A 14,199-nucleotide genomic window follows, 5' to 3' on the forward strand; every position below is an offset into this window, starting at 1 on the left:
GTATGTGAGCAGCTTGACTCATTTCCTTCAGTGCAAAGTCCAAGTCTCTCTGGAGGGAGCAACAGGGCCAAACCGGTCAGCTTGCCCTCCGCTACGTGCATCTGCTTTATCGCTTTTTCCATTTGCCTTCAGATCTTCTAATCACTGTTTTTTCCTTCAGGCGTTATCTGAAGCTGTACCAGCCTTACCTCCTGCTATCTCCCCCCAACACCCGTCCTGACTGCAGAACGCCCCACGCTTGCCTGTCACCCAGTTGAATCTGTCCTGTGAGGTGGATCAGCCTGTGCTCCTGCTCAGGGATGCCCCTCCCTTTCTGGTACTTGGGGCGGGATTTTCCAGCACCCCCTTGGAGAGCATTTAGCTCAGTTTTGTCTCCATTTGCTCTGCCTTTGCTTTTCTCCACCTCAAACCCTCAACCTCCCAAGTTGTGACTGTTTTGAGCTTCTCTAGGGGATGCATGTGGACGTTTCCATCCCCAAGTCCCAGGCTGTCCCCACCACACAGCGTTCCCCGCTTCCTCTTCCCTTGCTGTGATTTGGGGACACCAGCCCGTGCAGGACTGCTGCTGGCTTCAGTTTCCACTAGCTGGCTTTGCAGGCGCTGCTCCCTCCCTGCTCCCCTCTGCTCAGCCTCCAGCCGCAGCCTTTTCTTTGCAGAGCTAGTAGTGCTGGAAGGCAGGGAGCTTGACACTCCTTCTTCACTGTCAGCATAGCCACCTGAACCTAAACCCATCCCTGGCCCTGAAAATCTCCCCCCAAATTACTGCACAGCCTTTGCTAAGGTATGGGGCTTGCTCTCAGCAGCTCCTCATTCAGCACTGCCCCAGAGCAGCATCCCGGTCCCTGGAGCTGTGGCTCTGATTGGGGCTGGGGTCCATCCTCCTTCTCCTCCTCCTCAGCAGCCTCAGGCAGGGCCAGCAGCTGCTGGGGAAGAGGTGAGGACGGCTCATTGCAAAAATGCCCACGGTGGCTGCCACCAGCTCTCCTTTCAGGCCAGGCTCCCTCCACTCACGTGAGCAGCAGCTGCCAGAATCCACTTCCCTTGCGTGGGAGGGAAACTCGCAGCTCCCCAAGACCACAGCACAAGCACTGTAAGGTCTCATCAATAGCCAGCCAGTCTCTACAGAACCGTTGCAGTAGTTCCTCTTCCTCTTTGCCAGGCTTTTTTCTACCCACAGGGACTTTCTGCAGCCGAGCCCTTGTCTGGCAGGAGGCCCTGCTGCATCTTTACAGTGGTTTGATGAACCAGGATCCCTCTGACGACAGCTCTGCCTGGGGTAGCAGGCTCTCGCTGGGACCAGCCTGGTGCTCCCTGTTGCTGGTTTTCCAGCCAGGAACAAAGGGACAAGTTGCAGCTCTTGAGAAAAAAAATCTCCCTTCCTCAATTCTGTCTTGGACTCAGCCACAACCATGCGCTGCCTGGATGGTCATTCTCTGTGGCACACACACACACACTGCTGCCTCCACAGCTTCAGCTTCGTTGGGGTAAGGAGCTGAGTACCACAGAGGGAATGGGCTGGCCAGGCACAGCTCCATCTCTGAGGCCCCAGCATGTACCAGCAGCGAGCTGAACATGGCTGCTTTTCACCAGAAACAAAATTAAACTGCCCTCTTCCTGAGGGTGTGCATCCTCATAACATCCAACATTGCCCCAGCACTGCTTTAGGAAACTTTATTTTTAAAAGGCATCTGTCTTCCACACTGAACCGCACTCTCAAGAGGACTAATGCAGGAGAATCTCCCCCATCCCATCCCTGCTGGGCTCTGCCAGCCCAGGCAAGAGGCAGCTCCTTCCTACCACAGCCCAGATGGAGGGGCAAAGCCCCAGCCAGGGTCTCTCTCCTGGAGGAGGGGGCCAGGCAGTAAGCTCTCGAGAGAGGCTGGAACCTGGATCTTCCTGCATGATTGCTCTCAAGTTACACTGACTTTGCAAATAGAGGCACAATATGAGCCAGACAACCCTGACAAAGCCCCTTTGTGTGCAAAGGGCAAAGGTAGGGGAGATGGGAACAGAGGGCCCGGGTGTCCTGCAGCATAATCTAAGCTTCCACAAAGGAAAGGGAGAGGCAGGGCCAGCCTCAAGCTTGCACAGGCTGCTGCCAGCTTCTCAGCTCAGAAGAGAGTTTGGGTACCGTCTGGGATAGAGAGATAAGGGAATTAGGCTGCTCTCTCCAGCTAAGTAGCTGCAATCAGTCACAGCTACAGGATTGATCCCAGAGGAATTGCGGCGAGACAGTGTGCAGAGCGCTGCAGCTGCCAGCGCGTGTGCTGGGACCCCCAGTACCATGGAGCTGCACCACATGGGCATTTGGCATCTGACTGAGCCCAGAGCAGCAGGACTCAGCAGCTCCACTGCAAGAAACATGCCCAGCTTCTCACAGGCAGAGCTTGGAAGCACCCCCAACCCACTGAGCAGAGAACGGGGAGGGAAAGATGGTGTGTGTGCCTGCCCACCACTCCTAGAGGATCAGGGAAGTAGAAGTGAAGTTATAAAGGAGCCAAGAAAACCGAAAACAAAGTGCTTTGGGCAGGGAGCAGTTCTGTAGCCCTGTAGTGCAGCCAGCACTTTCATCTGCAAATGCACCCGGCATTTGCTCCTCCACTGGGGCACACGCAATTGCACTTGCTAGAAATAGCCAGAAAGCCTGCCCTGGCTTCAGATGAGATCCCCCAGCCCCAGACACCCGACAGACTCTTCGAGATGTTGCCACAGGGAGACTTCAGAAAGGAGCAGGCTTCCAGTCTGCCAGGCAGGGCAGGATTTCCTGGGGTGGATGCGGCTTTCCCCTCCCCATGCACCCAAGGCTTGGGATGCCGTTGTGCTTTCCCCCTTCACGCAGTGTCATCCTGTGCCGGTGTGGAGGGGGAGGAAGTCCTTGCCATGGGTGGCTGAGGGGCATCATCAGCTGCTGCTTTTGAGGGGACCTTGTGCTCTCGGGGTGGGGTAGGAGGGGGGAAGGTGGGGCTCTGCAAGGCATCCGAGTACATCTCGTCCTGGATGCAGGGACGCTGCATAACCCTCTGCAGCAGCGGCTTGAGCAAGCCTACAGTCAGCTGGTTCCCCTTGCTGGAGAAGGGTGCTGGGTCCCCCTGGGAGTCTGGGAGGTGCTTCAGGACCACGGTGAGGATGTCAGAGGTGGTGAGCTCAGCGGGGCACAGCAGCCACAGCCTGTCCAAATAAGGGTCCAGCTCCCGGTGCTGGGCAAACTCTGCCAGAAGTGTGGTGAATATCTCCTTGTTAAGCAAGGGGCTGAGTTTGGAGAACTTCTCTGCCACCTCCACCACCCGCTGCCACTGCTTCAGGCGGATGAGAAGGTGCAGAGCTTGCAGCACGGCCTTAGGCCTCTTGCTGCAGAGCATCAGTTCGAGCTCCATCTCATCATCTGCCACGCTGCGCTTGTTCTTCCTGGCCAGTACTCCCAGCGCTCTCTTGTACAGTGGCACCCGGCCCTCTGGGCCCTCCTTGCTGCTGTATGCCCAAGAGACGCTAACATACTGCTGAGTCAGTTCCACAAAACTGGGCAGCCACTTGGGTTTGAATCTCAGGAAGGAGGCGCAGATGAGCTCAAAGAGTGGGACCACCCCATTCTGACCCACCTCCTCCTGCTGCGGCCCTCCCAGGACTTTCTTCCACACCTCTGGGGTGGCCCTGGCTACCAAGAGGCCATCCCCGTTCTGCTGCAGCTGCAAGCAGCTCCTTGTGGCCTTCCAGGCAGCCTTGGGGAAGGAGGCAAAGACGGAGTTCAGGTAGGCCAAATTGTCCTTGTCCATGTCAGAGCACAGAACACGGCTGACCTCCTGCTCCACCAGTTCCTCGCAGTAGCTTTCCACCTCACTCTCTGGGGCACACACCACACAGGTCTTGAGGAGCTCCAGGCTCATGTAGCTCTGCAGGTCCAGGCTCATTGTGCTCAACAGCTTGGTGTAAGTGTCTTGCAGGCCTCGGGCTGGCTTCTGGTGGAGACTGTGCTGCAGGATGGCAGTGAGAGCAACAGGAGCCTGGAACACACCACCTTTCTTCAGCTTCTCCACCGTCAGCTTGGAACTGCTGAGGCTCCTCCTCTGGTAGTATCTGCAGGCTTCCTCAAACACCATCTCCACCAGGCATGGCTCAGGTCTGCTGCTGTCCTCAGGTTTGGAGAAGCTAAAGCTGTAGATGCCAGTTTGAGTGAGGAGCTGGATGCTGTCCTCCTCTCCTAGGGACTCCAGGAAGTGCACCTCTTTCATGCTCAGGATTTTCTTTTCTATGAGCCTTCCACTGTTCTGGTCAACGAGGTAGAGGACCCCGGCCAGCACGCAGGCCAGGATGCTGCCAAAGGTCTTCAGCTGAACAGGACTTCCTTGGGCCAGAGGGCCCCCCTCCAGGTCAAAGATATGCCTCTGTGTCCCATCCGGCTCCACCATGTTCACATCACCCTTTCTGCTCACCAGTAGCAGACCCTCACCGTTGGACACAGCAGAGGTGTGAATGTCCAGAGGTGCCAAACCTGAGAGAAGACCCACAGAACCAAGCAGGAGTTTCCTGAAGTCTGACTCGCTGCTGGAGCGCAGCACTTTGCTGTGGATGAAGCCTGTAGAGGGGGCTGTGATGGTGAGCTTTGCCTTCTCGGGATGCCAGATGAGGAGGAATTTACCCAAGTTTGTTGCTTAAGAAGTTATAGGTCCTTCCCCCGCTGCCCGCAGCGCGGCCGTGACCTCTAAGAGTGCGTTACCACAGCGAGTGCCCCGGGTGCCGAGCAGCGAGTGCTGCCTCGCCCGAGGAGGCCTCCCAGCAGGCTGGAGTTGCCCAACCCTTGGGCTGTGCCGGTGCAGCTGCTCTTGAGCCACAGAGCCCGCCTGCTGCTGAGGTGGTTTGGGTTCAAGGGAACTCTTTCTAGATGAAGAATGAGCAGGGCATGTTCTTTAATCACTGATCGTTCCAACTATCTGGTTTACCTCACGGTCCTACAAGCACTTGTATGGGCAAAGCAAAGGGGAGCAGTCAATTGTGGTAAAGGAGTGGGAGCGTGTTATGTTTATTATGCTGAAGGCAGAGGCAGCTTGCTACATAAGCTTGCAGCTTCAGCCAAAACCTTGTTGCGTATGTCACTGTAAGAAAGTTTGCTCTTAAGCAGAGACTGTAATCTGAATATATGATGAGAGCCAATTCGGGCTGAGCAGGTGGGTGGAATACGCAAAGCAATAAGATAATTTGGATCATTGCGATATGTGGTGATTGCAGTTCACCAGCTGTTTGAGCTCTAGGTAGAAAGCGTGACAGAAATTTTTAAGAGGAATTTTGGGGAGGGGAAAAACGACATCAGTTTGGTTTTCCAGTAATAATAACGTAATCCTCTGTTTGTGTCCCTTAGGGCACTTTTTGCTGTGTGCAAAGAGACTCTGCAGGCGGGGTATATACAAGTAAAAATGTTACCCAGTTACTGGCCAGCAGGTACAAAAGAAACAGTGAGGCTTTAATGAGCTGCTAGGCTAAGCATTCATCTGCTCACCACCCCTGCTAACACGCCAGGCAGACATCCCTCAGGAGGTGAAGGGTCAGCCTCAGCTACTCAGAGTTGCTGAGTTGCTGTATTCTGGCTCCCTGGTGGTTTTGTTTGTTTTCGGACTTACACCTTTTTGAGTTCGTGTTTTTCCTTCTGGGTGTTTGTGCTACTAATGGTCCAGATCTCAAAAACGTTACCTCTCTGCAGCTCTACCTTTCTTATCTTGTCGAGGCTCTGCTGTGTGGCTGCTTAGAACGTGGCAGCTTCCTCAGAAGTCGGAGCTAAGGTCATGCAGCTGCGCTGTATTCGGCATGGGCCTTGGATCCCCACTGACAACTGAAACCACGGGAAAAGGGCTGGGGAAGGTTACAGGGAGAGTGCTTTTCTTCAGAAGGAAGACATCTGAAAAGGTCTCTGAGTGGCATGAGCTTTTAGGTGGGAGTGTAGAGGCAGTGTGGAGTATTTCATGGTAAACTAGGTGGGATGTATTCTGAAGGGCTTGAAAAGTGAAAACTCAGAGAGACCACCTGATATGAGAGAGCTGGGCATTGTAGCCAGGAATATGGGAAGGAAGCGTGCTGAAATGAAAAAATGAATTTGGAAAAATGGCGTGAACAGATGGAGGTGGAAGCATGTGACACGTGTCTAGATGGACTTGACAGGAAGAAGCTTAACTAGTTGATGGTGTGAAGTTGATGGATTGGGTGTTATTTTAACTGGACAGCTAGAAATGAAAGGCAATTATGGATGAAGTGTGAAAAATGTAGCTTGGATGTTATTCTTTTTTATCATTGCTGAAGCAGGTGTAGTGGGAGATAGTCTGTGGCTGTATCTGCATTAGGAAACTGCTTTTCCTGTTTTTCAAGGGGGGAAATACAGGTCAGTAGTAGTGCAACTTCAGATTGTACTGTGTAGAAGCACGTACACTGCTAACACTCTGAGCAGGATGGAAGGACTTGCTGGTAAAAATGCATATACTGGGACTGTGCTGGGGATTATTTTGCTTGGTACTGCAGAAAAAGAAGTAGGATCTATGTGGGTTTTTGTCATCAGCACACCCTCAGAATATAGTTCTCATTATATACTGCATGAAGGCACCTGGAAATTCTGCAAGCTGGATCCAAGGCTTGTGTGCTGTGACTGTTACTGTTTCCCTTGGTGGTGGGTTGGGCACTTTACAGTCGTAAAAGAAGGTACATTCTGAAGAATTTTCATTCCAATGGATGATATACAAGTAAGGTTTTAAAGAATGGATGAAATATAAAACCAGCGTGGATGTACTAGCACAAACTGTAACTGCCAACGCAAGAGTTGGTGGAGAATAAGCTGCCAGAGGGCTTATAGCAGGAATTTGGTCATGATGGTTGCTAAAGTCTTGACAAAATCTAGCCTAGTGTGTTCCTTCTCTCTCTTGTTTCCAGTAGCAGCCTGCCAGGCTGTGCTGAGTGGTCCTGGGAGTTTTAATATTGGAACTTGAACTGGGTCAAGGCACTGTCTGTGCATGAGGATTCATAAACTCTTGTGCTGGGGGCAGATTCTCATTGCTTCCATTGATGGATGAGTGCTAGAACTGTGTTTTAACTGCCAGTTGCTCAGATCCAGTATTGGCTCTGTGGATTCATCACGTGGATTAAGTGCAAGTTTCTCCTGGAACTTAACTGAAGAATTTAAGGACTGTGTGGGTTATAATGTATGGCTTTAGAAGCTCTAAGTTAACTTCTAGGCAGCAGTTTATCCCCCTCTCTTGCGTGATCGAGATGATAATTTCTTTAGACTTGAGTGATACACCTGCAAAATACCTTGAAAGGCAAAGAGTGATCACACTGGGTCCCAAGTGCATGCAGTTGTTGGTGGGGACAAGTACTAGCCTTCAAGTATTTAAACAAGTGAGTTGGATCTTAGTAGCAGTGGTAAGTCAAGGGATATTGGATTCTAAAAGCAAAAGCATCTCAGTTCTTTATTCAGTGTCTTTATAAATATTGATTGAGGTCCAGGGCTTTGGCATTAACACACTAATATAGGTCACATAATTTGCACTACTTTTTTCAGATAGGGAATAAATGTGAATATATGTGAAAATACCATTTTATGTCCTCTGTTTGTTTCCCTTTTATTTAGCTAAGAAGTGTTAGAGTACATTTTTCTTGAGGTGTCCAGACTGAAAAAAAATACGCTTATTCATGTCTGGTTGTATATGGGGGTCGTGTATATGCATCTGTAATCTTGAAAACTTCTCAGGTTTCTTAGCCTAGGCAATTAATGCAAAATACAGTGCTTGGTGGGCTGCATGCGAGATTACAGAAGTTACAAGTTTTGGATCCTGATGTTGTTACAGTGTAGATGTGCGTTAGTGTGATGTTCTCTACAGCAGTATTTTTGCTATTAAAGGATGATCTATGGAAAATAGGATGTATGTACAGGAGCTGAGTGACAGTGTGGAGCAGCCACAGTTTTCAGTATGCACAATTCTGAATAAACCTCAGCCTTAAAATGTCAGGTTCACTCTTCCTGTGGCTACTCTAACAAAAGGCCAACAGAGATGTGTTCATCAGAATGTCACATGTTTGGTTGGAATCTCTGCTATGAGCTCTGGAATGAAATGGAAAGGAGGTGGATGTTTGGTTGTGCTCATCCCTTTCTTCCTGACTGGATCAGCTGGTCTCCTGGGGTTGATGATAGATAAAGCAAGAGTCTGCCTGAACTTCTGTCTGCCATGAGTTTTATCTTCCTGTCTTTGTGCTGCCAAGACTCGTGCTCTGTTGAGGTTTCTTTTAGTTCCAGATGAAGCATCTTGGATCTGCTGCTGCACAGTAAAGTACTTGCTGTTCTAAAAATCCAAATGCATGCGCTTCCCTGGCCCTGAGGGGTAGTTCTCCTGTCCAGTCAGTAACTACAGCAGGATTCATTTAGCAGCATGTGTTAATGAGACTGACCTATTGACAGAATAAATCATCCGTTTGAACCTAAAATGTGGAAAATGCACTGATGCTTTTTTATACGTGATGCATTTAAAGGATAATTGTTAACTATATTCAGTGTTGTTGTTTTCATTAGCTGTCACGGTGTCCTTATAATTTGACACCTCTGCAACTTATTTATAAATGTTTTGTGCATTTAACTGTTGTTTTCTGCAGCTGCCTAGAAGGTCCCCATTAGCAAAATGCAGTTTCCTGTTTCTGTCTTTATGACATCTAGAAAATGTAATCGCATAAAGTGAAAAGAAAAAGCCATTTGTACAGCCTGATCATCATAGGTCATGAAACAAGCGCAGCCTAATAAAGCATTGGCATGAAAGGCGACTTTTGCTTTTCTCCCTTGTTCCTCCATATGCTCATTTGTAGAACAGCAAATTATAAACAAGAACATTATTTAATCCTTGCCTCTAGCAGTCTTCTTTGTATGTGCTCTGTGCAGCTTTGGTTGAGAGAATATGAATCTCAAGTCCCATTTTGACAGAAACTAGAATGTTCACATGATCGTGCAATCCCTCTGATGCTCACCCAGCATCAAGCCTTTGTATCTTGTGGGATTTAGATTTTTCTGTCTTTCTGGAAATGTAGGAAAAGTGTTAAAATGCAGCTTGCAAAGGCCAGGGACTAAGCAGAGCATGTTGATCCCTTCTCATTCACATATGCATTTGATGTGAGCACGCTGACCTAGAAGCACTGAGAGTTAGTTTATTAGTTTTGACATTGGGATTCGTTAGCTGTAATTCAATTAGAAGCAGGCTGATGGATGTGTTTGTATGCTGGGGCTGGCAGCTGCTTTAGATTCAGAAACTTACAATTCTAGTTGGGAAATTGTTTTGTGCAATCTTGGGTAAGATTTGTATTGCTAGGCTAAAAGTGACATCGTTCTTGATTTGGTTTTTAATAGATTTCTCTCTGTTTCCAATTAAGTTTCTAATTAGAATAATGTCTTATTTCCCATGACAGTTTAAAAATAATGCAAAGTCTGTAAAAGAGGAGCTATCAAGATGATTGAATAATGTTTTCTTTTTGGTTTGTTAGACTGAAAACTTCTTCCATCTTAACTGGATGTATAGACCTGCCTAGGCTACAGGAATAATTTCGTTATTTACAGAAGGTTATGGTGCAGTAGTTGCTAAACTTTCTTCTGTCCATGTGTCTTGGGGCTGTTTCCATTCTCAGCCCAGCACACACAGCAGCCCTTGACCAGCCAGCTGTGCGTATTCCCTTTCTAGTGGGAAGGCAGAGCACACAGCTTTTCAGGTGTGAGATCTGCTACTCTCTGTCCTATCCTCTGCTTTCCCATCCAGTCAAAGCTCCTTCCTTCACATCTGGCGTAGGGTCTTTGGCAGAAGCATTGTTTCACAAGGCCCAAAGGTGTTTTTCTGCTGCTTAGAACTGAGATTTATGGCTCAAGGGATGGATGTCTGAATAACTGACTCTTGGGAGCCTGAGAGTCCTAGTTGAGAACATAGTTGTAGTTTATACAATCAAAAGTTGTCTGCAGCGGAAAGAATGTAGAAGAGATATGGAGTTGGCATTCAGTAGTTGCTGGAACTTAGTCTTTGAGGGAAAGATAGATCTAAACATGCTGCGGTTGTAGAATGGGTTCAGGCAGCCTGGGATGGAGGCTAAATCCAAAGTTGTCTCTATGGCTGCCAGCTCAGAAAGCTCTGGGTCTTAGATGCTGACTGCAGTGAACTTACCTTTCTATGCGTAATTTAACACGGCTGAGTGCAGCTACCACAAGAGCCTGCCCATGTTTTTCTGGAGCATGAGTTAAGTCAAGACTCTGCCTGAAGTATGCTGCTGCTGTGTGTGTAATTGCCTTTGGAGGTGTGGGAGAAAGGTTGGGAGCTCAGGGATGTGAGAAGGGATGGCATTCCCTTTCTGCTAAGTACTTCAGTGCTGTAGTGACAGAGGAGGTTAGAACAGTGCTGAAGCTGGAGGCTTGCCAGAAAAATCTGTGATTGCAGATAAATGCATATTTGTGAGGTCAGAGTGGTGATGTGTTTTGTAGCATCAGACATGAGGTTGAGAGAGTACATGGCAAGTCACGCGTTCTGACAGTCAGCCCCAGGAATGGGTTGACTGTCACAGAAGGTTCAGGACTACAGTTATGACTGTTTCTTGTTGTAACAGCTCATTTTGTAAAAATCATGCTTCCTTATTTTTAATAGAATAATCAGTAAGCTTGAGACACGAATTAATTTTAGTAAAACCTGTTTGTGTTTCTAGAAAACCCTTTGCTGTCAAATGGGTCAGGAAATTCATCTGGTTTGAAAAAAAAAAAAAAAAAAAAAAAAAAAAAAAAAAAAAATCTCTGCAAAGCTGCTCCCTTGTGTTCCTCCATCCTCATCCCAAAGCTCAACCACATGTGGTGCTTTTGAGGCCAGGGTTGTTCTTTGGCTTGATTTGCAGATTTGCAATCTGCCAAGGTGCAGAGGTGGGGATGAGCAAGGGTGGCAGGAGTGCTTTAGGAAGGCTTTACAGCCAAATGCTTCCTAGTTTTGGATGCCACCTTAGAGTGCAAAAGCAGAATTTGAAGTGCTTTGGTAGGCACCAAATTAAACAGATAAGAGAAGAATTTTTCAAACATTTTCAGAAACTTTTTGTCACAAGAAGTCCTTGAGGATTGACCAGCATCAAAAAGGACTGGCTATCCATTTGATAACAAGCATCACAGTTCATGCAATGAGATTAAAAGTACATTTCTAGATGTAAACTGCACTGGTCTGGATCATGAATCAGTTTCTACCAGAGAAGAATTAAGAAAATTTATCCATAAGGCGTTTATTCTGTGTCTGACTTGTATCTTTCTTTGAAAGGGGATATAGGACTAGATGGGACCTTCGGTCTGATTTCTTATCTGCTGTAGTTATTAAAGCCTCTGCTTTCAACTTGTGAGAGACTATTAGTTATTTCATTGCAATGAAAAAGTCTTTCATAGTTGAGGCAGGCCAGATATGCCTTGAAGGAAAGTTCGGGTTTCCTTAACCTTTTTTGTCTATTCTTACCTTCAGGATATACAGCATGGCCCAAACAGAGAAGAAAGGTGGGCTGCTCCGGAAATCATCAGCCTCCAAGAAGCCACTGAAGGAGAAAGTTGTGTTGATGTATGATGAGATTTTCACGGTAAGGACTTGAGCGTCTCTTCTTTCTGAACTGTTGTGTTAAAATTTCTTGGTTTAGTTTGTGCTGAGGATTCTGCATGGTGGATTTTTTTCCCAAGGTAGGGATTGCACCGTGTAGCACATGTTTTAGGCCTTCCTACTGTCATGCAGAGCTCTGTATTCTGCTTTTATCCTTAATGTCAACTTGTCCTGTTGTCTACCAGGACTATTTGTCATCTATGGGAAGTCATGGCTTTTCAAGTATTTCTCAAAAAATAATACAGACAATAAACTGAGGCATCCCAGTTAAGAGCTGTTTCTGTTTGTCCCTCTGTTTTGGGGAATCTGTGTAGACAGAATTCTATAATGTGAGGCCACTTGGTCATCCAGCAGGATGATGCTGATTCTCAGCTACTTGTGATTTTTTTTTTTTTTTAAATTAGGCCTGAATGATTTCTTCTTGTTTGCTCTCATGGCTGTTCCTTTTCCTTTCAGACAGAGGACCCCAGTAAATGCAACCCTAGGTTTTGGGAGGAGCTGTTTCTCATGAAGGTAATGGGAACTAAACATCCTCTGATTTGCTGCTGCTGTTCTGCATAGGAAGTGGCAGACTGTCAGTGCAAGGACTTGTGTTTCTAAGGTGTCAGTGGTTGTGTAACATGCATGACCTGCTTCTTGACTTGACAGGTCAACTTGGAATATCTAGAAGGCAAGCTGGAGGCTCTGGATGGGGAAGAGTTAATGAAGATAAAAGATAACATCAACTGCTTGTTTCAGCACTGCATCCAGGCACTGGGTGAGGAACACCCAATCAGAGTGGTCAATGCATTACAGGTACCACACTGAGAGACAGGAAATGCTCTCTTTTGCTTCTGAGGAGGCAATGTATTTGCTGCTGGTGTCAAACATTTTGTGCTCATTTCTTTGTTTCTGAGGAGAATTGATGTCTACAGAGCAGTTGCTACTTACTGTCTGTGGTGGTTACAAACATTCACAGTCTCTTTAGTCTTTGAAGAACAATAGCTTTTTTCAGAATTCAAGAGGATCTGGTGATGCAGGATGAAGTGGATGGCAATGGGGGGACAAGAGGGGCTTGTTCATACTGTAGGCTGTCAGTTTCAGGGCTCAAGAGTACTCTGTGTAGCTTTGTATTCTACTTTCTCCTCCCTCATTTCAGCCTCCTCTTTGAATTTCCATTTGGGTTGAAAATCAAATAAAGCTCTGGAGAAGTTAGTGTGAAATTTATACAGAAGACTGTCCCTGCTGGACATTTCCTAAGTGAAAGCTGTGAAGAATTGTCACCCAGAATTAATAGCCATTTTCCTGCAGGTTGCTCCTCACCACAGCTGTGCCATCCCCTGTCTTGTGTGGGAGACTCCCCTCCTCAGTCTTGATGCTTTATGTTATTAGTTCAAGGGCTGAGTCTTACAGTTTGGTGAATGCATTTGTCGCAGCTTCTCTCAGCTGTAGGAATACAGGATATGTGTTTCAGGTTTGGAGAGGTCACCTGTAGGAGACAGTGGACAGGGAGTAAGCTGGGAAAAGTTGATTTAAAACAGAATATTTACACCTCTGACATACAATCTTGCGTTGTTTTATCATTATTGGCAAAAGTTAGGCCAGGGCACAAGTCTAGAATCTTGCAATTTGAGTGTAAATAGGAACGAGGTAACACATTCTGAGCTTGAGTTAAGAGAGTGTTTCTTTATCAGACTGTATTAGTGTGGAAAGTGATCCTGAAGCCCAAACTTATTTAAGCAGTTTTTTCTTGAGAATGACCACGGTGACCAAAGATTTATTTAGCCTGACTCTCACACTAAGAAAAAAAAAAATCTACCTTACACTTATGCTTCTATATGGTTCTGGAGGTCTGCTGATTCCTTGAGGTCTGCTTGTATCCAGCTTTCTATCTTCTGAAATGAATTACTTTTTACAGTTGAATTTAAGATAGAGACTAAAATTGCAGTGGTTATATTCCTGGTCAGTCCCCTCTTCACAGACCTGAAAGGTGTCTGATGACAAAAGTCACCACAGACATTTCCATCTCCTGGGGCAAATGAGACATTTGCTGTCCATAAATTTTCCTGAATGTCTGCTGGAAGCATAGTGTGCTGATACCTGTATGTTGCTAATGATCTCCAAGAACTTGGAGAATCAGTAATCAAGTGCCTGCAACAAGAAATGTGAAGGACATTACGTTTAGTGGGAAGGTTCTGAGAGCCCCTGAGGTAGATAGGAAAACTTAGCCTTGGAGACATCTTTTCCTCTTTTTTTTTTTTTTTTTTTTTTTAATCAAACAGAAATTTGTGCTCTCTACAGCAAAAGCATCTGCTGTGTGGATGGGCATAATCTGATAAACTATGATTCTCCAACATTGGACACTTAAAATGTGTCCCATCAAGCTGAATCTTAAGACTCAGCTGGAGAGGCTGTTGGGCCATCTTGTCTAGACCCTGCTTTTGCCAAGAAAGGTTGGATCAGGTGGTCCTTGAGGTCCCTTCCAATCTGCTCTTCTATGATTGTGTTGTATGGATGTTGTGTGTTTTGGCATGCTTGAAATAAATTAATCTGGAAAGCTATAAGGTATGTCTATCCGTATATTAGACACTGTTCTGCCTTGCAGTTTCCTGATCAA

At 47.0% G+C, this 14,199-nt stretch overlaps 2 protein-coding genes across 2 annotated transcripts in view; one reads left to right on the plus strand and one right to left on the minus strand.

The window, feature by feature from the left end:
* Nucleotides 1-1,662: 1,662 nt before the first annotated feature.
* HPS6 (HPS6, biogenesis of lysosomal organelles complex 2 subunit 3) lies at nucleotides 1,663-5,516 on the minus strand. Its single transcript, XM_026851503.1, has 2 exons — nucleotides 5,489-5,516; nucleotides 1,663-4,645 (listed from the first exon to the last, which is right to left on the minus strand). The coding sequence occupies exons 1-2, from the start codon at nucleotides 5,514-5,516 to the stop codon at nucleotides 2,832-2,834; spliced, it is 1,842 nt and encodes a 613-aa protein (XP_026707304.1). The 3' UTR covers nucleotides 1,663-2,831.
* ARMH3 (armadillo-like helical domain containing 3) overlaps nucleotides 5,426-14,199 on the plus strand; it is a 133,092-nt gene continuing 124,318 nt past the window's right edge. Inside the window, exons 1-4 of the mRNA XM_026851282.1 lie at nucleotides 5,426-5,430; nucleotides 11,475-11,586; nucleotides 12,060-12,116; nucleotides 12,252-12,398. Coding sequence (XP_026707083.1) covers nucleotides 11,485-11,586; nucleotides 12,060-12,116; nucleotides 12,252-12,398 — 306 coding nt within the window. The 5' untranslated portion in view covers nucleotides 5,426-5,430; nucleotides 11,475-11,484. The remainder of the gene's footprint in view (nucleotides 5,431-11,474; nucleotides 11,587-12,059; nucleotides 12,117-12,251; nucleotides 12,399-14,199) is intronic.

This window comes from Athene cunicularia (genome assembly GCF_003259725.1).
Source record: "Athene cunicularia isolate RWA chromosome 6 unlocalized genomic scaffold, athCun1 chr6_part1, whole genome shotgun sequence".
In the NCBI taxonomy this organism is placed as follows: domain Eukaryota; kingdom Metazoa; phylum Chordata; class Aves; order Strigiformes; family Strigidae; genus Athene; species Athene cunicularia.

Excerpts from the sequence above, each read along its gene's own strand:
- HPS6 (XM_026851503.1), bottom strand. The coding sequence starts at position 5,516 with ATGTCTGCCTGGCGTGTTAGCAGGGGTG. Across the intron at positions 4,646-5,488 it reads CTGGCGTGTTAGCAGGGGTG|CAACAAACTTGGGTAAATTC; the intron begins GTGAGCAGATGA and ends TAACTTCTTAAG.